The sequence below is a fragment of the Natrix helvetica genome (genome assembly GCF_964273705.1).
Source record: "Natrix helvetica genome assembly, chromosome: 1".
Classification (NCBI taxonomy): domain Eukaryota; kingdom Metazoa; phylum Chordata; class Lepidosauria; order Squamata; family Natricidae; genus Natrix; species Natrix helvetica.
The window spans coordinates 33,031,258-33,056,621 of record NC_138548.1 but is presented as its reverse complement, the minus strand read 5'-3'; the positions used below and the strand labels follow the sequence as shown (position 1 = coordinate 33,056,621).

General features: G+C 37.8%; 1 protein-coding gene across 1 annotated transcript in view; it reads right to left on the bottom strand.

Moving 5' to 3' along the window:
- HIF1A (hypoxia inducible factor 1 subunit alpha) overlaps nucleotides 1–19,148 on the bottom strand; it is a 50,961-nt gene extending 31,813 nt beyond the window's left edge. The window contains exons 1-2 of the mRNA XM_081936207.1: nucleotides 18,873–19,148; nucleotides 1,119–1,309 (exon numbers count right to left, since the gene is read on the bottom strand). Of these exons, the coding sequence (XP_081792333.1) occupies nucleotides 1,119–1,309; nucleotides 18,873–18,916 (235 nt within the window). The 5' untranslated portion in view covers nucleotides 18,917–19,148. The remainder of the gene's footprint in view (nucleotides 1–1,118; nucleotides 1,310–18,872) is intronic.
- Nucleotides 19,149–25,364: the final 6,216 nt, after the last annotated feature.

Below are 25,364 nucleotides of genomic sequence, written 5' to 3'. Positions count from 1 at the left end.
CAGAAAGACATAAACACATTTAATTATATTCAAAGCAATCTATTTTACTGTCCTTTTAATATTACATGTCTAGTAGTGAGCACGTTGTCCTTGACACCAATTTTTTAAAAGTTTGTCTTATTTGGGTATGAGTAGTATTTTTCAGAAGAAGAAACAGAAGAGGCTAAGTCACCAATTGTAAGAGGATTTATAATATTATACTTGCATCTCCTGCTTTTCCTCCAGGGATTGTTTTTTTTTTAAAAACTGTATATGGATTGTGGAACTTTCAAAGACCCTCTCATTTTACCAAATTTAGTCCAGCAAATTTTAAACATCATGTCCCTTCAAACCATATATATGTTTGGCTCAGGAAATTTAGAAAAAGTTGTACTGCTTTTTTCTGGACAGCACAAAATTAACTGTTGCTAGCCTCTTGGGCTTTGCTGTCTAAAGTAGAATCATGACTTTCAAGAAAAAAGCACTAACATATCTCTAACTTTGGATCCATTTAAGTAATGTAGCCTGTTAGACTTACAGCCTAACAGAAAACCTTCTACTTTTAGGTAGCAAAATTCAATCTTTGTTATAACCCAGGTTTTTCCTGAGTAAACTGCTGGAAAGGTGGACAGAATACTACACAGTAGTTTGTCCCTGTACCAAAGTTCTCAGTTTCAATCTTCATCCACATATTGAGCTTCAAAGTCTGAAGGAAGCATCACTATTTATCAATTCTAGATCCATACCTGTCATGGTCAATAGTTCCAATTAAGTCTTCAATCAAGTATTAAATGCTAATAAGCAATGTATATGAAGCAAAATTTTAATGCATAAATAAGGTTATGTACAGAAGATTAAAAGAGGTTCTAAGAGATATGATTTTTACTACACATTCTAGACTTACCAGCATGTCCTTTCCCTTGAAGCAGTAGCAATAATGGAAATAATAGAGAAAGAGCTTGTGAAATTTAAAAAATAGGCCCTTGACTTTTCCATTCTAAGAAATGACTTCTTGAGATTGGGAGATAAAAAGAAACTGTTGGGAGTTTCGGATCATGGTGCCACAGACAGCAAAGTATTCATTCACCAGCCACTGAGAAATTTTCACATCTGCAAGCATCTGCAAGAATAATGCTTACCTGCGTCAAGCAACTTTCTCATACGGAGGTAGCTGATTGTAAGTCTCATAACAGAGGCTTTATCAAGATGTGCGCTCACGTGATGGGGAAGAGGCAACTGGTGAGCAAGTTCATAGAACACTTCTGATTCTTTACTCCTCCGACACCTGGCTGCATCTCTAGACTTCTCTTTTCTACGTTCCGAGCTAATCCTACAAAAATAAACACAATATTCAAGTGGCTAAAAAAAAATCATGTATCAACTGATTGAAAATGAGTTTTTAGACTACTTAATCAAGATTCACAAACAAATATTTGTACCCAATGCACATTTCTGTATCTATTCATCATCATGTCCTTGCAACCCATAAATCTATCAATAGTTTATGACTTTAAAATATTAACACCTGAAATATTAAAATCAGCAACAAAAACCTTGTTTTGAAATGTGCATTTTAGAACCTTTTCAAAAAGCCCAGAAGGGGTGCATTTGACAGTCCTGAGTTAATTATAGAGAAGACCCAATAAGCTCATTGTAACAGGAAGTCAATTTTATCAGATTACTTCAGTGAGCAGGATGATCCAAATCACAAGAACTTTAAAGATAATAACCAATACTTCCTATACTAATTAAAGTTTCTAAATACAATTCCTTGTGGAGGCCTTTTCTGCAGTCAAATTTTAAGGTTATCAGTAGCATTCACAATGTCATTTTTTTCCAGAAAGTGATAAGAGTTGGCCTATAAAAAATCTTAAGTAATATAAAGGCTTTGGGTTGTAGTTTTAATCTAGGAAATTACAGCAAGTTCAAAGCATCCATAAATCATGCAAAAGTGTAATCATCTAGTACATTTCCTGGAATTATAAATCACCACAATAAGCATCTCTCTCCTGCCTGAATTTAATTTTAAGATATCCTTTATTCATTTACCATTTGCAGAGACAAGAACATATATACATATATACATATATATACATATGCAGTCTCTTAACAAGTAATTGAACACAAAAGTGAAGCTTACACAAATCTTGAAAAATTGTTTTCTATCAATAGTCTATTACAACAGCTCTCGTTTGATATTACATACAGCAAATCAAAGTTCAGGCTAGTCGCTTTCCTCCATATAAGTCTAATGTCTTTGAAAGAATCCTATTAGTCAATTCTCTTTGATTTCTGAAGAAAATAATTATAAATAGCCTCTTGAATCTAGAGGCTGAAAGCAACTGGATCAGGAGAAACAAGTTCAGACAAAACCTCAACAAGATCGAGTACTGTTTGTAAACATTTTAACTTAAATATGTATCAATCACCAATGCAAGATCCATATAGCAACAATTAAACAGAAGTATTGGACTTGCAGATAGCTGCTGTAAAGAAAGATTGGTAGACTCAATGTCTCCTTCCAGCACCCAATTTCTACCTGCCAGTCTTACCAGGTAGACCAGACAGGAAACACAAGCAGATATGCTAATTCTACTTTATTGTAAAACTACATTAACCAAATCTTGCCAAGTCTGAAAATACAGTTCTCTGCTGCCACCATGTTTACAGCCTGATAACCTATGGAGAGTCCCTCCTGAGCCCCTCGATCCACCCACTATGTAGCTATCAGGTATGCTCACTCTTATCTGACCATTCCCTGGGCAGCATCTCTTTGCCCTGTCCCAAGGTCATTCCCACATACTATTACACTACCTGAGGTCCATTTTGAGCTATTTGCAGTTCTCTCTATATAGAATATTGCCTAGCTTTCTATTGGGTTTGAAAGTAAATCATACTAAGGTTGCAACTCATAAACTAATTAAACAAGGTCATCTGAGCCTAGGGATCATGTCATCTGTGTCATGGTGCCTGCCTTCTGGAACTACATCTCCCTTGATATCCATATAGCTCCCAATCCAGCGTAAGGGCAAATTCATGCAAATTAATTCAAATTAACTCGAATAAACAGTTAAGAAGCACCCTGAGGTAAATCAAACTACTTTTAATTGTAGAAAGGTTTTTTTTAAGTCTAAACCAGAATTGAACTGGTTTTAAATAAAAAATATTATACTTCCAATTTATCTCCCCCCAAACCAGCCTAGGTTTGCACAAAAGCTCTTAAACCTGGTACCATTCAGCAGAGCCTCTAGGCCAACAATGGCGAACCTTTTTTGGCTTGCGTGCCATAGGGGGGGGAGCGCAGGGGGGGGTGTCATGCGTGGGCGTGCCGCACCCATAATTCAATGCGCAACACCCCCCCAGTGCGCATGCACGCATGAGAGGCACTCCCCCCCCATTTTTTGCATGCTTTTTTGCCGTCCCCAGGCTCCAGAGGCTTTATAGTGACTATAGCTTTATAGTGACTTCTGGTTTGCTCGTAGGGTCCTTTTTAGTCCTCCGGAGGCTTCAGGGAAGCTCTTTTCGCCCTCCCCAGGCTCCTATAAACAAATGGAAGTTGCAAACTATCCAAGTTTTTTTTAATTCAATAGCCTATTAAGTGTCCTCTGTGTTTCTGGTAAGCAATTGTAGGCATGCCAATTCTTCTTGACCTCTCAATGACTTTTGTTCCTATGATATAATCCTTGGTATTTTGATGGAATGGAAGTAGTTCAAAGACACAGTGATTTCTTCTTCCCTACAGAATTCACCTCAGAAATAAGCATTGGGGATATTCTGTACCACTGAAGGCACCGATACTTTATCTTGATCTTCATAAATTTTAACAGAAAGCTGCCGGTTGAAGAAATCATGAAGGCTGGAGTGAAATGACACCAATCCATTAACATGAACTCACACTCATTGGAGTCATCCAACGTTGTGCAAGAATTGCATGGATGTCTGGATGAAGACTGAGCAACAGTGAAAATTAAATTTTTATTTAAAAGTATTATACAATTTTAAGCCCTATATTTGGGTCTATCAAATTCTAAATGCTCAAGGACTGAAAAGATCATATCTCCTTGAACCAGTCTGTCTTCGCCTCTCTACCAAGAAAGATTCTGTGGAAAAAAGGCAAATAACATTCTATATGGCAGTAACTTGTCTACAGAATATCTTCCACTGCCGCTACTATGGATTTTCACATCAGTTTAAAAACACATATTAGCTTAACTTGAAAATTAAGCAGCAAAAAGCCCAATTACCACTTGAATGGGAGACCTATTCAAGAAATTCCAAGGTAGAAGATAGAATAACAGAGTTGGAAGGGACCTTGGAGGTCTTCTAGTCCAACCCCCTTCTTAGGCAGGAAAGCTTACACCATTTCAGACAAATGGTTATCCAGTCTCTTCTTAAGAAACTTCCAAACTTCTAGTGTTTGAGCAGATACAACTTCTGGAGGCAAGTTCTTCCACTGATTAATTGTTCTGTCAGGAAATTTTTCCTTAGTTCTAGATTGCTTCACTCCTTGATTAGTTTCCACCCATTGCTTCTTATACTGCTCTCAGGTGCTTTGGAGAATAGCTTGAACTCCCTCTTCTTTGTGGCAACCCCTGAGATATTGGAACACTGCTATCATGTCTCCCCTAGTCCTTCTTTTCATTAAACTAGACATACCCAGTTCCTGCAACCGTTCTTCATATTTTAGCCTCCAGCCCCCCAATCATCTTTGTTGCTCTTCTCTGCACTCTTTCTAGAGTCTCCATGTCTTTTTTACATCACGGTCACCAAAACTGGATGCAGTATTCCAAGTGTGGCCTTACACCAAGGCATTATAAAGTGGTATTAGCACTTCACATGACCTAGATTCTATCCCTCTGTTGATGCAGCCTAGAACTGTGTTGGCTTTTTTGTCAGCTGTTACACACTGCTGGCTCATATTTAAATGATAAAAGTTGTAGCTTAAACTGGGAAGTTAAAACAAACACTACTTTATCATAGACCTTCCATAAGGTTGCTCAGAAAACTCAGAGACAATTAGAGACATGTAATTGTAAGAGTCAAATTAAACAGATCAACTTACTTTTTTATATCTGTATTATATTGCAACAAATTGTTTTTCATGCAGATTACAAATTACCATGATAGTAGTAGTTGGACTTTGCAACTGTTTGAGGTGGCGGATAATGATACGCCTCTAGACAAGATGGGTGGCACACAAATAAATTGAAATGATTGATCCATCGATCAATCCATACACATTTTATGTAATTGTGGAGGCATCATTGTTGTCACACTCTATTTTTTTTTAATCACAATTTTGTCATCATGATAGCAAATATAGGTCTGGTATACTTTCCTAAAATCTTTGCAAGAACATAACAATAACATGAGAATTGGGCCAGTTCTTTTTTAAAGTATTGTTTTTATTTAGGTTGATGGTTTCATGGAAACAATCTAAGCACTGTATCTTAGGCTACAATTGCTCATTTAATATATACATAACCACAGAAAGATAAAGTAACTGTTTTCTTGTAAAATGAGGAAACAGATCTTTCCTGTGAAAATTATTTCTAGCTTAATTTTATTATTGTCTTCCTGTAATTTCCAAAAACAACTATTTCAATGCTGTAATTCAGCACTTGCCTATTCTCCTCTTACTATAATTGCTTCCAGATAACCATCCATATCCACCTGAAGGTTTGGATTTAAAAGAAATTAATACATAGCATTTATATTTCTCTCTGAACCCAGAAATTACTGCTGATTTTCAGCGGACAAAGGCAAAATGGCACCAAATTCAGGCTTCTTAAAGTAGGCATGCTGTTTGTATTACAATATATTCATCCAACTTCTTGCAACTAGAGCAGTGGTTCCCAATGTGGGACCCAAGCCCCACAGGGGGACAATTTGATTTTTAATGGGGGCAATTTGGATCTTGTTTAAACCAAGTTAATGGCCTTTTAGACTTCCTCTGCGTGTTCACTTTTTGAGTAAAGTAAGAATTATATTGGGAGGGGGAATAGGATTTTAAAGATGCTTAGGTAGGGCATGGCCAAAAAAGGTTGGGAACCACAGAACTAGAGACTCATACTCACTGTAATTTAAGAGCAAAATAAGAAATATTTTATTCAAGCTATATATTAGTTTGACTTCCAACTAATTCATCCATAAATAAAAGTAACAATGTCCTCCTTTATAATATTAAGTGTATCAGTGTAGCCTCAAAGTGATTCTTTCTCTTCTTTCTACTCAAAGCTTAGTCCAGCTTGACCAAACAGAACAGAATTAAATTGTTATAGTGATATGGCTTTACACCCCCACAAATTTGCTACCACATTCATTTTTGATCATGACCTTCCAAAGTGATTCACATTAAAAGTCCCCACTCGCAACAATACTAGAAAACCAAAATTTGGAGTCCAATACTAGACTCCAAATTTTGTCATTATTATTTATTAAATTTACTCCAGCAACTCTGGGAACGTTACAAATTAATTAAAATATGAAAAAGCAGACATGAACAATGCCAAGAAACAAACCAAAAAAATAATTTAAAAAACGATAAAGGTGATCGGATAACAAACTTGGTAGAAACAATCTAGGTTAAAAGATGACTTCAATCATCCTTACCAAAGACCTGGGTGAACAGCTGTTCCTGAAACCGCAAACATATTTAAAATTGATGGTGCTACCTAGGACTGTTGGAAGTTACAGTATGACAATTGCTGGAAAGCAACCACCGCTGTCCTATATTGTTTTAATGATTATCAAACACTTTTTAACACTGAGACAATAGTATTATCTCTATGGTAATGTATATTAGTGTCTACTTTTTAAAGGTTTCTATTCAACCCTTTCAAATATTTGGTAGATATCAAACTTATGCACTGGACAGATACCACTGAATTCTTCCTGATATTGCAGCTCCCATCCCCCATCCCAGAGACACAAACGATAAATCTGCCCTAACAAGTTTGTAGACTTTCTAGAATAATTTGGGAATTATGTTTCAGACTGTTGATGATTAACCCAAGAGAAGCACTTATTATGGCCCATATATACAGAAAGGACAAATACAGTATGCACCTCTATAACTATACAGTCTTATCTGTTATTGTGAGCAAATGGAGAAAGCCAAATGAGTACAGTTGAATAGTATCTTTATGTGAATTATGTCCAAATTAATTCAAACAAGCTTAACCTGAGTTTGTTCAGTTGAACAATAAGAAACACACCATTTGTTTTGCCAAATGAAAGGAATATATTCATTTGCAAAATGTAAAAAGGGAAGTTAGGGATACCAAAATGTAGACTTTTTATGGCATAAGGCAGCCGGCACAAGGGTTGAAAATCAGTTGCATTGTTTCAAATCTGAAACTTCTCCTTTTAAGCTAAAAATGAACATTTTACTTGTGTTTTGTAGAACACTTCCTTTTTGCACTTGAAACAGTAGTTTCATAGTTGAAATGAAGATGGAGGTTTAGTTTGAATTTAAACAAAGTTACCTACTCTTTTGCAACAATTAAAAATATAAGAAATGCCTAACAATCCCTATAAAATTACTTAATTCACATGGATTTGCAAAAATAATTTTACAAGAAGAAAACAGAACCGAATGTGATAGTGTACTCATCATTCTATCATAGCAGACATAAAGTTGGGCATTTTGTAATTCATTTCCGGGAACAGATATAAACTGATAAATCTGGAAGGGAATATCCAAAGTTTCTGCCAGGGGGAAAAAAATCTACTTTCAAAAAAAACTTTCAGATTTGAAAGTTTCAAAGTTGTATGATGTTTGTTTTATAGATGAATGTTCTTAAAAATATGTGAGAAACTGGTATTTCATGGCTGGTTTTAAGATAGGAAATTAGAGCAGAGAGAGGTTTAATTTGCAAAATAATGAGAAAAGCATTCTTGTTCTTTCCCTTAGCCCCCCATGTGGCCAGTGCTGCATGGTGGATTTCCTGCTGTGAAGCAAACAGACTGGAAGTGGCCAGAAGTTAGTTCCACAATGCTCCATACTGACTTTGCAATGGTCATCTCTGATGACCTGATTGTGAAAAGGACTTGGATCTGGTAATTCCTAAATTGGGGGGAGGAAGGGAAGCATATCATCTCATTGCTGATGATATTTCAATAGAAGAGAATAAAGCAGTGGCCATTTATGGCCTCTTTTCAAGCAGTATTCTTTGATGTGCCAAATATATATTGTAATTGCATATGATCGCATTGCCTACTGCCCAACATTGCTTCCAACATTCCAGGGCAAATATTTTCCCAAATATCAAATCTTTTATTTGAATGTATTTATTTAGCTGCCCATCTAACATATGACTGACTCTGGGCAGCATACAACACTTAATTTAAAAACCAATAAATACATAAAAAACAGTCACAATTAAAAAAAAACTATAAAATGTACTATTCAAAACAGCAAAAAATGACTACAATTAATTTAATCATATATGAATGTAATAATAATGTTTTGTGTATATATTGTCACTAGTTTGAGAGGTCCTGCCATATTTTGGTAGGAATCTAGGAACTGATTCACGCATTTAGATTCCAATGAAACTTCAGAAAAAGATCTTATTGTCATAAAGGCAAGAAAGAAAGTATAGTTGCCATTGGATTAAATCTTCTATCTAAGGGCCTGAGGTTTATTGAGGAGGCTGGGGAATAGCAGACAAAATAGGCAGAAGAGAAGGTAGGAGATTTTGAAACAATAGCAATACTGGAAAAATCAGGAGAAAAGAGGAAAAAAGAGAAGAAAAACAATGGGCATAATTCACTATTATGACAAAGAGACATGTTGCTGAGAGAGAAATGGTTACCACCTAACCATTCCCGTATCTTTAGGCAACTTTTGTGTTTGAACTTGAGAAAGTTTGTCATGGAAATAATTTAAATACCTTCTGCATTATATGTTAGTCATAGCAGTTAGAACCAAGATTATGCTACAAAACCAATCAATATAGGTTACATAAAGAACTAGGTCAATAGAACTTGGACAACTTCCTACAGATTTGGAACTCTGTCAAGAGAAGTACTGATTTCAGAAGTCTTCAATAGAGAAATTAGAATTGAAAACAAAAATACAAAATTGTATTCTTAGTGTAAATCATGAATTATGTAAAACATTTATAGTGCTGTTCTGTCTGTAATTTGTCTTAGCTGTCATTTCAGATCACTAGTATTTCACATTTCAGATCAGAGATCCCCATGGATATGTATCCTTAGCATCCATCCTTCTGTATGATTTTTTTAAAAATGAAAATGAAAAAGCTGTTAAGATAGACTCCAACATTATTTTTATTCCCAAAAGTGCCTCTAAACCTCACGGAGGTATTTCAAGAAAATAAAATCCCTAAGTACATTAAAATATGATGTGAAATATTTTGGGGAAGCAGAAGAGAGTAATTTTGGTTTACAGATTGACTTTTTGTGATTAGCTATACTCCCAATGGCAGTCATTTTGTAAGAATGCCCACAAAATATTCCTAAAATTTCAGATATATCAGGAATGTAAAAATTAAAAAATGACTCGGAGACTCTTGCATTAGTTTGCATATCTCAACTAGTTTTTTAAAAAGTGTGTCTAGAAACCCATGCACAAGATTAATAGCAAATATAGAAATGCAAGTATAGCTGTAAGAAGCCAAATATTTTCACAAACTTGCAGTAAGTGAAATTATAAACCCACAGAACTGGCAAGCAATTCACCAAATCACCTACAAACTTAATCTCTGATGTATTTCCCTTGAAATTGTCATTTATAGACTGATGTACTGATTCTTAAAACTATCACAATCTTCTAAGGACAAAGATTAAGGGAGTACTTTGCAGAAAGGGATATAGAGGGAGTGACTAAGAACTGGTACTTAGAACTGTTGAATATTCTTGGGCAGCCATTTGATGGGTGAGTAAGCTCACCCATTTTGCAAAAGTATCAGCAACGTATTACTATGAAGAGTCTGGAAACCTTCGTGTTGAACCACAATGTAGTTTATTTCATTTTGACATTTTGACTTGGCATGTTGTACAAGCATGGCCGTTATAATTGTAAATGATAAATTTATAGATTTGTGTAAATTTGTAAATCCAACAACGGTGATTTATTGTACAAACTGTGGTTAAAATAAACAAGATCCAATTGAAAATATAGGAAAAGTTATTTTTTAAAAAACAATGACATATGCAAATATTCAGAATCCTAAATGAAATCTACCTTGATTGTTCTTTGGAAGGGCAGATATTGAAGCTGACGCTCAAATACTTTGGTGACCCAATGAGAAGAGAGAATTCAATGGAAAAGACCCAGATGTTGGGTAAGATTGAAGGCAAAATGAGAAGGAGATGGCTGGGAATGAACTGATCACATAGTATAATTGACACAACGAACATGGATTTGGGCAAACTCGGGGAAACATTTAATGTTCAGTCTCACAATGCCCACCTAGAAAGCCACTAAATAGGGCATGAATCAATGACACCTCTTCTCTTGTGTTCTTTTGTAAATAGCTTCAGGGGAATATTATAATGCCAGAAAAAAAAATAGCTTAAAACTGTCAGCCTTAAACTCCAATTTGATCATTCAAATCAATGTCTATTACTTTATCTTGTAGTAAATTCCACACTAATCTCCTTCAATGGTAAAATAATTATTATAATTATCCAAACTGTTCTAAGTCTTCTGAACTCAGAACAAAAGAGTCTGTCCTTATCCCAAGTGGGAGACAAGGTGGGAACAGTTCATTACATATGAGAGGCATAATATCTACAACCAGTTTGTTCTTTTAAAAAAATTCCTCCAAGCCTTTTATATTTGAAGAAATGTTTGTCAATAAAGCATTTTTGCTGTCAATGGCCAAAGCTAATTGAAGGCAGGAGAGAGTGGAGGTGAAGAAAAAATGGTTAAACAATGTTCAGGTATTAAAATCTGCTTACAACTTAAAAGAAAATTACTACTTGCCTGCTGAATAAGTTCATTGCTATACTATATGGAACTCTGTGGTTACAATGAGTTGTTCTGCTTTGTTGTACCTTCTTTTTGAGGCAAGCGGCTAATTGTAAGATGTCTACTGTGAAATACAAAACATTAGAAGTCTATTGGGCGCCTGAGCTTGCAAAGGCCCAAACTATTGCTTACTGAACTTTTCAAGAGGAGAAATACCTTTTTCTTGTTATCTATAAAGAAAATGTATATGGCCACCAGGGTACGACGTATAGGCTACCTCCAAGATGGTATACCTCGGGCAACATTCTGTCTTAACACTAGGGCTAAAAGTCTATACATATGACAACCCAACTGGACATTACAGTCAAAAACTAGAGAGGCAGCAATTAGAATAAATATGGCCACCCAACTCATTCACTCATTCAGTGTGGTTACCGGTAGTCCTCAACTTACAACAATCCATTTAGTGACTTTTCAAAGTTACAACGGCCCCGGAAAAAGTGATTCATGATTGTTTTTCACACAATCATTGCAGCATTCCCATAATCACGTGACCAAAATTCAGCCACTTGGCAACTGACTCATATTTATGACAAATGCAGTGTCATGTGATTCCCTTTTGTGACCTTCAGATAAGCAAACTCAATTGGGAAGCCCAATTCATTTAACAACCGTGTTCCTAACTTAGCAACTGCAGTGATCCACTGACCTGTGGCAAAAAAAAGGTCATAAAATGAAACAAAACTCACTCAACAAATGTCTCACTTAGCAACAGAAATTTTGGGCTCAATTGTGGTCCTAAGCCAAGGACTACTTGTATTCATAGACTGGAACTGATATAAATCAATTCTGATTATTATTACTAGTTTGTTTACTTTTACTTTTTTAATTATTAAAGTAAGCAGACATTAAGCAAATTACACTCTGCAAGCCTCCCAGAATTTTATTAAATTTTTTGAATTAAAAATTCTTCGTATTTGTATTTTAGAAAGGCTGTTCCATGCTCATTGGAAATGTTTCACATTTATGCATAAAATACTTTCCAGCACCCTCCCTCCCCCCAAAAAAAATCAATGTCCAACAGAAGGAAGGTAGAAGTGCCAGAACATTGGGTGCAGATAATCTGCAGTGTCTTCTTTAATTTTTCTGAAATGTTTAAACTGGTTTATTAAATTGTTTCTATTGTTGTTATTCTGATTGGGTTAGTTTATACATCGCACTGAGTTTTGTTTTAATCATTACACTATACCAGAATCAAATAAATCATGGTTTGTACCCTGTTTCCCTGAAAATAAGCCCTCCCATGATAATAAGCCCAATCGAGCTTTTGAGCGCATGTGCAAAATAAGCCCTCCCTGAAAATATTGCAACACAACAACAGCCATGAGGTGACTATGCTTGCCGCCCCCTGCACCTCAAAAATAATACAATCTCCCCAAAAATAAGGCCAAGCGTTTATTTCAGGGATCAAAAGAAAATAAGTCCCTGTCTTATTCTCGGGGAAACATGGTAGAATAAACCAATGAGAGTTGAGACATACCATAAATAAAAATTAAATTGACTACTGTGAATTTGTGCTGTAATCCTACATTTAGGATTGGATCCTCAAAACATTTGTTCCAAAACAGCCTCACTGAGGTCAACCACAGGGACAAAGTGATCTCATGATAATGAAAGTTGTGTAACAAGTTTCAATTATTGTAGGCAAATGCATTCTTCATAGTTGCTTCAGAGCACTGCTGGGGAGCGCTTCAAAACAAATAGTTCAGACAACCAGTCCGCTGTCCAATACAAAAAAGCTTTCTTACTGTCATAAATGTAGCAAATACCTTTTGCAATCAATTAGTTTTTTCTGTAGCCCCAAATGAACTTATGCTATAAATCTAACACAACAAAATTGTGATTTTCCCCAAAACCTGTCCTGTAGAAAAGAACGTGTATTTAAAACTTATTTCTAGTTCATTTTCTTATATTCAAATTGGTACCCAAATTTCTTTTTTTCTGTAGTCAATTACCCACACAGGTCATTTGGTTGAACCCCTCTGTTCACTGCAATTTCTACAAGTACAGAGAAAAGTCTGATCTGATTGACTGTAGACCAAACATTAGTAGTGTCCTTTTGGAGAAACATGACATCAAATTAATTTCCAGTTATCTGTCGATAACTACATCTAGTGTTACTTCAAGTCTTGGCCTTGGTATGGACACCAAGCGTCCAGGATGTACAGGATCCTTCCTTTTCAGCTGATCAGATTCTACACTGTAAAGCTGTACAGCTATATATGGCATCCATTACAGGAAATGCTGCTTTACAATCCTTAGAGACCTGATACGATAAACTTATCTAAATGCAATTCCATGTCCAGTGTGGCAATTATATGAGATCAGATTTAGTTTTTGCAGTCTAAAAGCATGCGCAAGATGTTTGTGATGGCATGTTCTACCACAATGGCTACGACAGTGAATTAGGAACATTTTGCTACATAAAACATATCATTGAATAATACGTTGTTGTTAAAGAGTTAGTGATGTGAACACTCAAAAGCGGTACTCCAATGGAAAGTATTTTTTTCTCTTGGGCAATATGATGAAGAGAATGAACGTAACCTAACTACAAAGATTCTAGATAAAACTTTTTCTAGATCCAATTCTATGTAGGCTTCTGCCTTGCTATGGACAGAATTATTTTGTCAACGTAACAGATTACATTGCTGGAAGAGAGACAGCATCTTTTCAAACCATTCATCATGATCCAGCTGTACCTTAGGGGCTGGAGCATACCGTAGTTATGTAATGATTCTATTCTTATTGGTGAGACATGTCTCAAGAAACAGTATTTGAGAGATTTATACAAGTAGTCCTTGAATTGAGACTGTAATTAAGCCCAGAAATTATTGTGGTCATAAGTCAAGGCATCATGTGACCGGACCTGAATTTTCTTTTTGCAGCAGCAGACATTAAGTGAACACAGTTCTTAAGTGAATCCAATTTACCTAATGATGACTGTGGGTCGCTGCAAATGTCCACAAAGATGACCTAGTTGCTAAGTTCCCAAATGTGATCATGTGACTTTAAGAATGCAGTATTCAGGCTAATTCTGCTGACTGCCAGCTGCCATCAGTTTGATTTTCACTGGCTCAAGGTTGACTCAGCCTTCCATCCTTTTGAGGTCAGTAAAATGAGGATCCAGATTGTTGGGGGCAATATGCTGACTCTGGAAACCACTTAAAGAGGGCTGTAGAACATTATGAAGAAGTATATATTGTAAGTCTAAGTACTGTTGCTATCACAACTTCAAAATTGAGCTGTAAGTAGCTTTTCTGAGGTCTGTCATAACTTCAAACAGTCGCTAAACAAGTTCATGTTTATTTATTTTATTAAATTTAAACAAGTTAGGACAACTAGCAAATTAAATGCTTTGTCTTTCTCTCAAAGTACCCTCTTGTCTCCAGGTTAGCTGTTTAATATCTGCCTGAAGTTCTGGTGTGTTGAAGACATTCAGCAGTATTTTTCTACAACACTGTAATCAAGAGAAGCCAATCTAAACTAATAGTTAACACTTAAATAATGCAATAGCTGATTTAGGTAAATAAGCTGTATTTGAAAAGATGGCCATAGCATAAGTAGTTCTTCTAGTCAAATAGTATAAGTATTACTCATTCTGAATAAGGTTGCGTTGGAAGAATGATCTTGCAGTACAGGGACACTTCCAGATTTATCACAGTTACATGGTTCTCTGACGTCTATGAATACAATGGTCCACTATCATTTAGAGTTTATGTGAATTGTCCTATTTCTGGAAAGGATATCTTCAACACAGTGAAGGTTAAAAACTTTATTAAACAAGTTCACATTTTTGAGGCATTCTCAGTGTACGTTTTTGGGTTCGTAATCATGGCTCAATCTCACAACTAGTACAGATCGGTTCAGTTGCTAGCATAAAAGCATATCCAAAAAGCATACCAATTTGACAGATAACAAATTCCTATTACTTAATAAAAACCCTCAACAAAGTTAATGGCATGCACGAATTGGTGAACAAAGTATCCATTCTTAAACCTTGTTCCAAATTAGTTAGCTATGGTTAACAAAGTGTCACTATTATATCAAGTCCAATAAAAACATAAACTAAATGGTGACCTAAATATTATGCTCTAGTTAGAGTGTCACTAAACTTTCACTTCTTAAATGTCTTAAGATCCTAAAAATGAAGCCAATGATATCTCATGTATTCCAATATATTTTTCAGTTTTTATTTTAACATTTTAAGATTAGAAAACCAATTCCATGCTTATATCTATTTGGAATTAAACCTCTCTGAATTCATTCTCTACTAATGAACTTGCTCTTTATTGACATAATAAAAATGCAAATCTTTAGATATGTAATAATATCTTTAAAAACAGTTTTCTATTAGTCTTGTATTCTGTTTTGTAAACAAAAGCAATTTTAAAAACCCTCTCTGAATTCAGTAGACTGACCTTCAAACAGTGTTAAGATTGAGCTGAGCAGCCAATCTTCAACAGACACAGCTTGTTTTGAATTCACAAAGTTCTATTGTGATCCCTGTTTGTCTGTTACTGTAAGTTTAAACAAAACAATAGGAGTCTGAACTGTATTTTGCTATCTATTCAAGAGACTTAAGCCTAAAGAAGACAATAGTTTTTTAGAAAAAAGGAAAGATCATTTTAACAGCTGCATAAAGTTTCCAGAAGCATACGTCTGTCTATTTCCATTCATTAAGGAAAACATGAAATTAAGACACACTTGGTTTGGAGCATTATGGAGATGTTTATATTCTCAGAATTAGAGAGTAGAAGAATGGTTTAGTCAGCTGGCAAGGCAGAATCCAACATATTCTGAGATTGCAAGAAAGTGATGTTTCCTTTTCTTTCAATGGATGATTCCTAAACTCCAAGGAATATTAAATAGCATAAAGATTGTGGCAAACTAGTCTTGTGTAGAAAGCAAACTAAACCACTATCAAACCACCCTTATTCTGTGCGCTTGTTAATATTATCAAATATTCCTGCGCAAAGCTCCCTTCATCTTTGATTTTAAACTTTTATTTTTCAACCAAAAAAGACTTGGGCTAATGAAAGCAATGGGGCAATTAGAATTAAATTGGGAGAATAAAAGCAGGTTCTATATAAGCTACAGTTACAATATGGTAAAATATAACCTCTGCAAAGCAGAAAGAAGCTTTCCAATTCTCCCTTTGGAAGGTAAAACAGCTAGAGGGAAAGCAAAACTTTCTTGACTTCATGATTTTAAAAGAATCATGTTTCAGCTTCTCTGAGAGGCAACTTCCTCTACTAAGTTTATAATACTTTTTTAACAAAAGTATTCACACCAAATCATGAATCATTTCATCACAATGTTGTTTATTTGTTATTTAGAATGATGTAGGTGAAATAGGGGCTGAGAGGAAAAACCTGTCATATTAATCCCACAGCTCTACAAAATTCTATTAAGTCTTTTAGAAGACTTCCTGGGATATCAGATGAGTAAAGAGGTGATAAATACATAAAATATTTGCAATGTAAAAATTTAAGAATCCAAATTCTATTCAAGTTCTGAAAGAAAGATAAAACAAAATAAAGACAAACCAATAATCTTTGCAAGCTGCTTTCACTCTGAAAAATGTAATATCAAATATACAGTGTTGACTATTTTAAATCATGAACGATTTTAAAAAATCACATTTAATGGAATGTAATAAGATCCACCTGTTTTCTACCCAAGGTCTATAAATGTATGAAGCAATCCAGTCCCCTTTGAAGAATTTTTAATTGTTTTATAATTTAGGGGTGGAGACAGGATTTATAGAAGCTGTTCACTAGTACTAAATATTTAGTTACAAACTGCTACGTATTCACACTAAAATTCAAGAGAAGGAATAACATATAAATTGATCCAAAGAGAATTTGTATTGTTCCTCTTAGAGCAGGGAGATATTTTTGAAACTTAGTGGATAATTACCTTTTTCATACAACTTAAATGTTTCTCAAAATGGAGACTGTCCTACTATTACAAAAAATGAGACGAAACAGATCCTAGAGGTGGGGATATCCAAACCTTTACATGTCACATCAGCTGTTCCCCCACCCCAATAAAAGACACTGTTTTGTCAGTCAACCTGGTCTATTACTGAATATTAAATGAAATGGGAGAAGTTGTGTATTTCACAATTGGTAAAGGAAAAGATAATCCTGCAGAGCAAATTATTCTTTATTTTGAACCAGTAAAGCCATTTTTATGGCTAACCATATCAAGGAGCCCCATGATATTAAAACACTCTGTTTTAACATAGTAGAGTGCTCATCCTATTGTTTACATATTCTGTAAAATTGATAAACTTAACCCTACATAAAAGGTTTAGAGTTAGTGAAGTATAAAACAGACCATCCAAGGACCTGCAACTTCCAAAAACACATGAATGCAAATCCTTACCACAAACCCAAAAAATTACTGCTAATAATTCACTGATATGTAGCAACCATATTTTGGCAGGAGTAGCTTGGAGGGAATTCAAGTTGACATTATTTCAGGAAGATTCAGATAAGAGAAGCACAAGTTGGGGAGTTAAGAACAACTTCTGGCTATCTTGCAGGATAATGCCCTATTTGGTGTCATTTCACTAAAAATTACGAGGTAATCTGTCCCAGCACTGAAAGAAATTGAAAATCTTAAAAAGTATCACTGACTCTTCCACTTAAGACAGCATATATCCATCTGTACTATTAACAGTTATTCTACCTGCCTTTCTAATCGATCTCTCTTATTGTCTGCTTACAAAGAATTTGAAAATGTACACAGGCAAACTGCTGTTCCTTCCAAATCATAACCAGCCAAGACAGACCCATCCTTTTCATATCTATTTACAAACAGTCAAGATACATTAACATAACTCCTGTGGACAACTCCAAAAACCAGACAATCATTATATTAAAGCCATCATCACATTTCCTAACTCTTTTGAAATGCCAGATCTTTTTTTTTGTTATGCCTTAATGAATAGGAACCCCCCAAAAAAGTAAAATAGAAAAACTCAAATGTGGAGTCTCCATGTTGTACATTAGCAATAATCTTGCAAAAAAAAGTTGCATATTTAGCAAGCTAAGAACATCTTGGGAGAAATCTGATTTCACTCTCTCTTTCTCAGATTCACACATTCCCCCCCCCCCAGCACAAAATGGCGACGTGGACAATTGGGGGAGGAGAAGAAATACAAGACTGAAAACATCTTCCTAAGCAAAACGAAGAGGGGGAGAGGGAAGGGCATAAGAGGACATGGGGTGGAAAAAAGATGAAGACAAATTTGAATGGACGGAAAGCTATTTAGGGAAAATAGGAAGAAAAATGGTAGCTGAGAAGCAAAGGCGGCGATGGGGAGTTCGCTACGAACAAAAGATGGGCACGAAAAGCAGGTAGGAAGGGATAATTAAACCAACCCCTGGAAAAAGAAGAGACCTTCCAACTTCATTCTGACCTGAACCGCCGCGGCTACCCGTGTTTAAAAAGGAGGCCCAAAATTTCGAACAAGAAGATCAGGTCAGAAGGCGGGAGTTTTACATAATTTGGCAAACACCCCCCCCCCCCCGGACACACGGCAGACTACAATGCCCATCATCCACCGGAATTTCGCTCGGCGAGTCTGTCTGCGGCGACACACAGGCTGGGGTGAATAAATCGCTGCTAGGTTGACGTGGGCTTTGCCTGTGAAGACGGAGAGATTATAAAGATGGGGAAGGAGAAGTCCCTCTTGTTCCTCGCAATACAGACGCTCCTTCCTTCCTTAAACTCCACACGCCGAATTACATATTGTTTAAAAAAAATGGGGGGTGGGTGGGAAGCCTCTGTTCCCCTTAGAACGACGGCAGGCAGTCGCGATCCGGAAAAGGCTCCCAGGCCGCGGCCGGCAGTGAAGGGCAAAGAATCGCCTCCTTACCTTTTCTTCTCGCAGGAGCCATCCGTCGTCGGGCAAGGCTCCATGGCGACGTCCGAGGCCAGCTTCAGGCTGGCCCAAAGAGGCTCTCACAGGACGGCGGGCTTCAGCGGCCTACAAAGGCGAAGGGAAGAAGCAGCCCAACCTAAGTGCGAGAGGCGGGGAAATTCTCTCCGAGCGGCTCAGAGGCGCTTCGCGACTGGCGGCTGCCCGACTTGTGAAGTGGCGCTGGCTGAAGGGGGCGGCAGAGGGGAAAAGAGGAGGGAGGCCCAAACCCGCCGGCCTCGGCCTCGCCTTCTCATCACGAGCGCTCTCAGCCCCAATGAGAAGCCTCCTGAGCGGCCCGGCCCCCCTCACAACCCCTCTCGGCTGAGCCCTCCGTGGGGAAGGCGTGGCGCGGCTTCCGACTTCACGTGTCCTAGGAAGGATGCGGGAGGAAGGAGCAACCTGGTCCGCTTTGGCGCTGCTTTTCGGGTTTATTTGCTTTATTGTCTATGGAGATTCTCAATCATCCAGGTCATCGTTGTCCCAAATGTGCTTCCCCCCCCCCCCCAGAGGTTTTTCTTTGCAGACGTTTCGTATCTCATCCAAGAAGCTCCTTCAGAGAAGCTGAAGAGATCCTCTTGGATAAAGTCTTCAAAGGAAAACAGAGCCGAAGAAGCTTCTTGGATGAGAAGTGAAACATCTTCAAAGAAAAACTGAGTTTGAAGGAGCTTCTTGAATGAGAAGAGAAACATCTTCAAAGAAAAACAGAGCTGTAGAAGCTTCTTAATGAGTAGCAAAATGTTTTCAAAGAAAAACAGCTGAAGCTTCTTGGATGAGAAGTGAAATATCTTCAAAGAAAAACAGCGGAAGCTTCTTGGATGAGAAGTGAAATGTCTTCAGAGGAAAAACTAGAAAATCCCGTTTCCTCTTGAAAAACCACCTTTGGGACATACTTGTTTTATTGATCAGAAAAATGTTTTTTTGAAAGCCTCAGCATTCTGTTCTCCTGCTCTCACCCAAAGAGTGTGTTGTATTATGATCACACACCCTTGGTATATTTCACACTTACTAATCACCTCAGCCACAAGTGTGCTTTATGCTTATCTTGGGTGAAAAGTGGGACTGCTGTTGCACCATCTGAATTGTTTCGATTTCACCCTTAAAAAGCAGTCTAGAATGCAGTTTCATTTATTTGCAATATAGAAAAAGACCAATGTAACAGCAATATTACAGACAAAAAAATTTAAAATGGGGAATGATTCAACACAAATTGATGTAAACCAGAAACATGTTTCTAAGAAATAATTTTACTCAAACAATTTTATTGATTTACTCAACCCAATAAATTGACCATACTGTAAATTAATCACAAAGGCTTGGTTCATATGACAAATGAGACTAAATGTAGCTTACTAAATGCTACCTAAGCTGGGAAATGAGTCTAGCTCAGTGCTTTCCAAGCTTTATCCTTCATAACCAAAACTGCTTATCAGAAAGTCCTTTTTCAAATGCCCCTATTGTGATTAGGTAGTGAATCATGTCATTGCCCAATGAAAAACACTTTTACTCAGTTTTACCCAGGTTTGGGAAGTGCTGCTCTAGCTAGATTGCAGGATATGATTAAACAATGTAAAAAAAAAAGATTAACTAAAGGAAAAAATAGTAAACTACAAAGTGTGCAAATATATTCTCAACCAACTATGAAAAGCTCTACACTACCCCAAGGTCTTTTGAAATGTTCCCCAATTAATGCTACAAGCTTTTGTCACTTTCCAACCATTTAAAAATAGGCCCACTTGTTCTTCATTAAAATAAGAGCAAGGGGTTATATTATAGTATACAGTAGAGATTTCCCTTCTAATAAATAGCCTTCACTTGAGGTTTTAAAAGACTGGACAGTCATTTGTCTGAAATGGTATAAGGCAGTGATGGCGAACCTATGGCACGCGTGCCACAAGTGGCACGCGGAGCCATTTGTCAGGGCACACGAGGCGCTGCCCTGTCAGCTGGCCAGCGCGCATGCGCGCGTTGGCCAGCTCAGTTCACCTTTTTAAAAGCTATTTTTGCCTTCCCCAGGCTCCAGAGGCTTTATAGGAGCCTGGGGAGGGCGAAAACAGCCCCCCCCGGGGGCTTCAGGGACCGTCCCGAGACTTCCCTGAAGCCTTCGGAAAGCTAAAAACCACCCTCCGAACAAACCGGAAGTCACTTCCGGTTTGCTCGGAGGGTGGTTTTAAGCGCTCCGAAGGCGTCAGGGAAGCCTCTGGATGGTCCCTGAAGCCTCCGGAGGGCCTCAGGGGCGGGCGGGGGGGCGCTCTTTTTGCCCTCCCCAGGCTCCTATAAAGCCTCTGGAGCCTGGGGAGGGCGAAAAAAGCATGTAAAAATGGGGGGTGCGTTGTGCGCGCATGCACACTGGGGGATCGCACATTGCATTATGGGTGCGGCATGCCCACACATGACCCCCCCCGCGCTCCCCCCACTTGTGGCACGCGAGCCAAAAAAGGTTCGCCATCGCTGGTATAAGGTCTCCTGCTTGAGCAGGAGGTTGGACTAGAAGACCTCGAAGATCCCTTCCAGCTCTATTCTGATTAGTTGATTGCTAATCAAATTCACCAAATTTAGTATAGCATAAATTCAAATATAAATAATGGGGATATATATTCCCCCCAAAAAATAGGAATAATTGTACTAAAGTCCCTCAACAGTACATTGTAATACAATGAGTATATCTATCATAGTTGTCCATCTGTTCCCATGTGTATCTTTATGTGTTATAAGAGGGATTTGTTACCATTATTTGCTACCTGATCTTTTTAATTGTGTATGCTAGAGATTAAACAACCATTTTCCACTTGTAAAACTACAGACTTTTTTCTGTCTATAAGTTTATATAATACATAATGACAGGGCATGGATCACTTTATAAACAAGTACAACTTAGCATAGCACATCATTTAAAAATGTCCTCTTAATATTAAAAATAACAAATATTACATTACACATTAAGTATTGTACTGATATGTTTGCAGCATTATATCCCAAATCTCTTCTATGGCATAAGAAAAAAATGACCATCTCTTTAAAACCCCGCATTGATTCCAACATATAGATTCAAGAATGATCACTGATCACTTGGTATGGTATGGTATGGTGTTCCTATACAAGCATATTGATGCAACACATCACATAAATTATTGTTTATTTAACTGTTTTTAAACAAATGGTTTACTGTTTTTAGAAAGCATGATAGAAGAAGTTCACATAACAAGCATTAACAAGAAGGCAGTCAAACTACACAGCTGGCTTGATATGTTGTGGGAAATCAGACTACAATTCAATGCTCTAGTTCAGGGGTGTCCAAACTTGGCAACTTTAAGACTTGTGGACTTCAATTCCCAGCTGGCTGGGGAATTCTGGGAGTTGAAGTCCACAAGTCTTAAAGTTGCCAAGTTTGGACACCCCTGCTCTAGTTGCTTTGTTGAGCTTCACTATTATCCTATTTTATTGTACACTACCCAGAGTCCCTCTCTAAGGGAGATAGGCTGTTTAGAAATGTGAAATATTAATAAATATTTGAATAGGAATCTTCTGTCTAACGATTATAGGGGTTTTTTTTCGTGCCAGTATGGTATAGATTAAGATGACCTAATTTATCTACCACAGAATTCTAAATTATTTCGACCGGAGTTATCTTGTAGGGGAGATGGGCAGTGTTAAAAAAGTAATAAATCATCACCATCATCAATAAAGACTTGTTTTTCTAGAAACAAGCTTCTCTAGAAAACATTTTAAAAACTTGCCTTGACGTGTTACTTGACAAATGCTTTCTTTGCAACAGCAACAAACGATTGGGTCAGAAAAATCAATCAGCTACTGACTTATATATTCTGACTCCACCATCGCTTTTTCCTTTTGTCTGCCCAGGTGTGTTGGACTACAATTCCCATCACTGCCAGATAACATGTGGACTATTTGTGAGAAAAGCTGATTAACCTGAGATCTGGATTATGTCAAAGGAAACTTACTTTGGGGAAAAAGAAAACTCAAAGTGAGAGAAACAGAAACAGAAAATACCAATCATACTGCAAACAGAGTCTAGGTTGTTTTTGCTACTGTGAATTCATCCGCTCAGAAGTAATGAAAATCTAATCTTCAGTTATTCGTGTATAAATACATTTGTTTACTATCAGTGGTGGGTTCCGGATCCCGTTGCAACTGGTACAGTTGCAACGGGGCCCGGCGTCCTCCACATGAACACGCACAGCGCATGCGCATACACATACATGCATCTTACCATCCAGCAATGCCTCCGTGATGCTCCAGCTACTTGGTGGAGTATTGAGCAGGTGCTGTATGCGCCATGCGCGTGTGCGGAAGCGCCAAAGGGTTTAAAGACAGGTAAGGAGCGCGGGCAGGTGGGCCCTCTGGAGCACTGTACCGGAAAGGTACCCGGTGCTTCAGGCAGGCTCTGGTACACCCGTACCAGGGCGTACCGCCTGCAACCCACCACTGCTTGCTATATTATTGGAAGCCTAAGTGGGACATAAAAGCAGACAGAGATACACACTATAAATGGGGCTAGAACGAACTCTCTTCTTAAATTTCACAGCATGAATTTACAGTTTTTATGAAAGAGAAATGTTTATACTATATTCTGTTTTGCTAAAGTTTTTAATCTATAATTTACTACAACACAGATTGTTCTTCCTTTATATTAGCATAATGATTTACATCTTTTTAAAAATTTGCTATTCAAGACAATCCTCTTAATAAGGCATACTTTGCTCTTATAAACAAAACTTGTTATAATATACAATTAGATGGTTCCTATAAAATAATATAGAGGAACCTTCTCTATGCTTCCTATCATATGTACTTCTGCCCATCTCTATAATCCTTTTCTTTCTACCTCTTTTTATTTCCCTGCCCCCAATCCTCCCCTCTGGCACATCTATCTTACATTATAACACAATCTCTGGCACCCATACAGTCTGTTTTAAACCATACTGCCTATTCTTTCTGTAGCTACTTTGTAGCCAGATTTTCAAATACTTACCCCTCCAGCAAATTTTGTCAGCCCTTCACCCAGCTCCAGATTAATAAATAAATAAGTAAATAAATAAATAATTAAGTAAATAAATAACTAAATAACTAAATAACTAAATAACTAAATAACTAAATAACAAACAAACAAACAAACAAACAAATATCACTGTTAAAGAATTAAAAGATTTCTACCATATTTACATAAAACAGTATAGAGGTGTATAACATACTTATTTTCATTTTCTTTCTCATTCACACATAGAGGTATACCAGGTTTCCTGTTCAATTTGCACATATTATCTTATTGAAAATTAGTTCTATAAAGTTAGTGGATATTATCTCTATATGGTTGATAATAATGTAGAACCAGGGTATAGCATGACTCAATGCATCTATTATTTTCTTCCAAGAGATTCAAACAATATTTTAGTGTGTCGTTTTCCAATCTTATATAAATAAAAATGTAATGTTTGTTTATTCAAAAACTCAAATCTCCAAAAGTTCTTCACCAATTGCTTTGAAATTTTGACACAACGTTGCATTCAACTACGTGCATGTTTTTATATATGTATACTATATAGATGTCATACCTGTGACAGGTAAAAACATGATTTTTTGTAAAAACATGCTTTTTTGAAAACCAGCGCCATCTGCTGGACGTAAAAGCAACACACGCTATACCATGGTGTTCATTTCTTGAGTATAATACATTCGGAACAGTTCAGCCTCTCTCCAGCTTCGTCCCAACAGTCCCTTTATACATGTGGCTGGGCTGCAACTGCACCCTTTCCCCTTTCCAACCCTCCTCCGATGAGCTTTGCCATTTCCACCAAGGGGAGCCGAAGCCTTTTGGCCTGCCTCTCCCCTCTCTCTCCTTCCCTCCCGCCAGGCCTTTGCTGTCTGCAGCGGGCCGGCGCCTGCCCCATCCCTCCGCCGCCTCCTCCCACCCTTAAGCCGGCCTCCCCCCACCCAGCCCAGTGGAGCTCCAGAGGAGGTGGAGGCGGAGTGTCTCCTCAGTCCTGCTGGCTGCACACGCTCTCCACCCCCTCACAGGGAGCCAGCTACGGCCTCGCCAAGGTGGCTCTGACGGGGCAGCAGTGGTGTCAGCTGAGGCGCAGTGGGGCTGGGGCAGCCGCTGGATGCCCCGTGAGGCGGCGATTGCAGCGGCGACGGCGTCTCTGGATGGGGCCATGGCCAGTGGGGGCTGCCTCACATCCGCGTCGCCAGGGGTGGCTCCTTCCTCCTCCTCCTCCTCCTCCTGCTCCTCAGGGGACACCGTCCGCCTCCTCTCGCCGCCATTGCTGAGGGAAGCCAGGTCGGGGGCGGCGGCCTCATCCTCCTCCTCTCCTCCTCAGCTCCGCCAGGCCAGGGCCTGTGAGACCATCCTCCGTGGCGACTCTTGCAGGGGCCACCATGGCTCACTTCCATGCGGGGGCCGCCTCTGCTGGGGGACTTGCACTTTCTCTT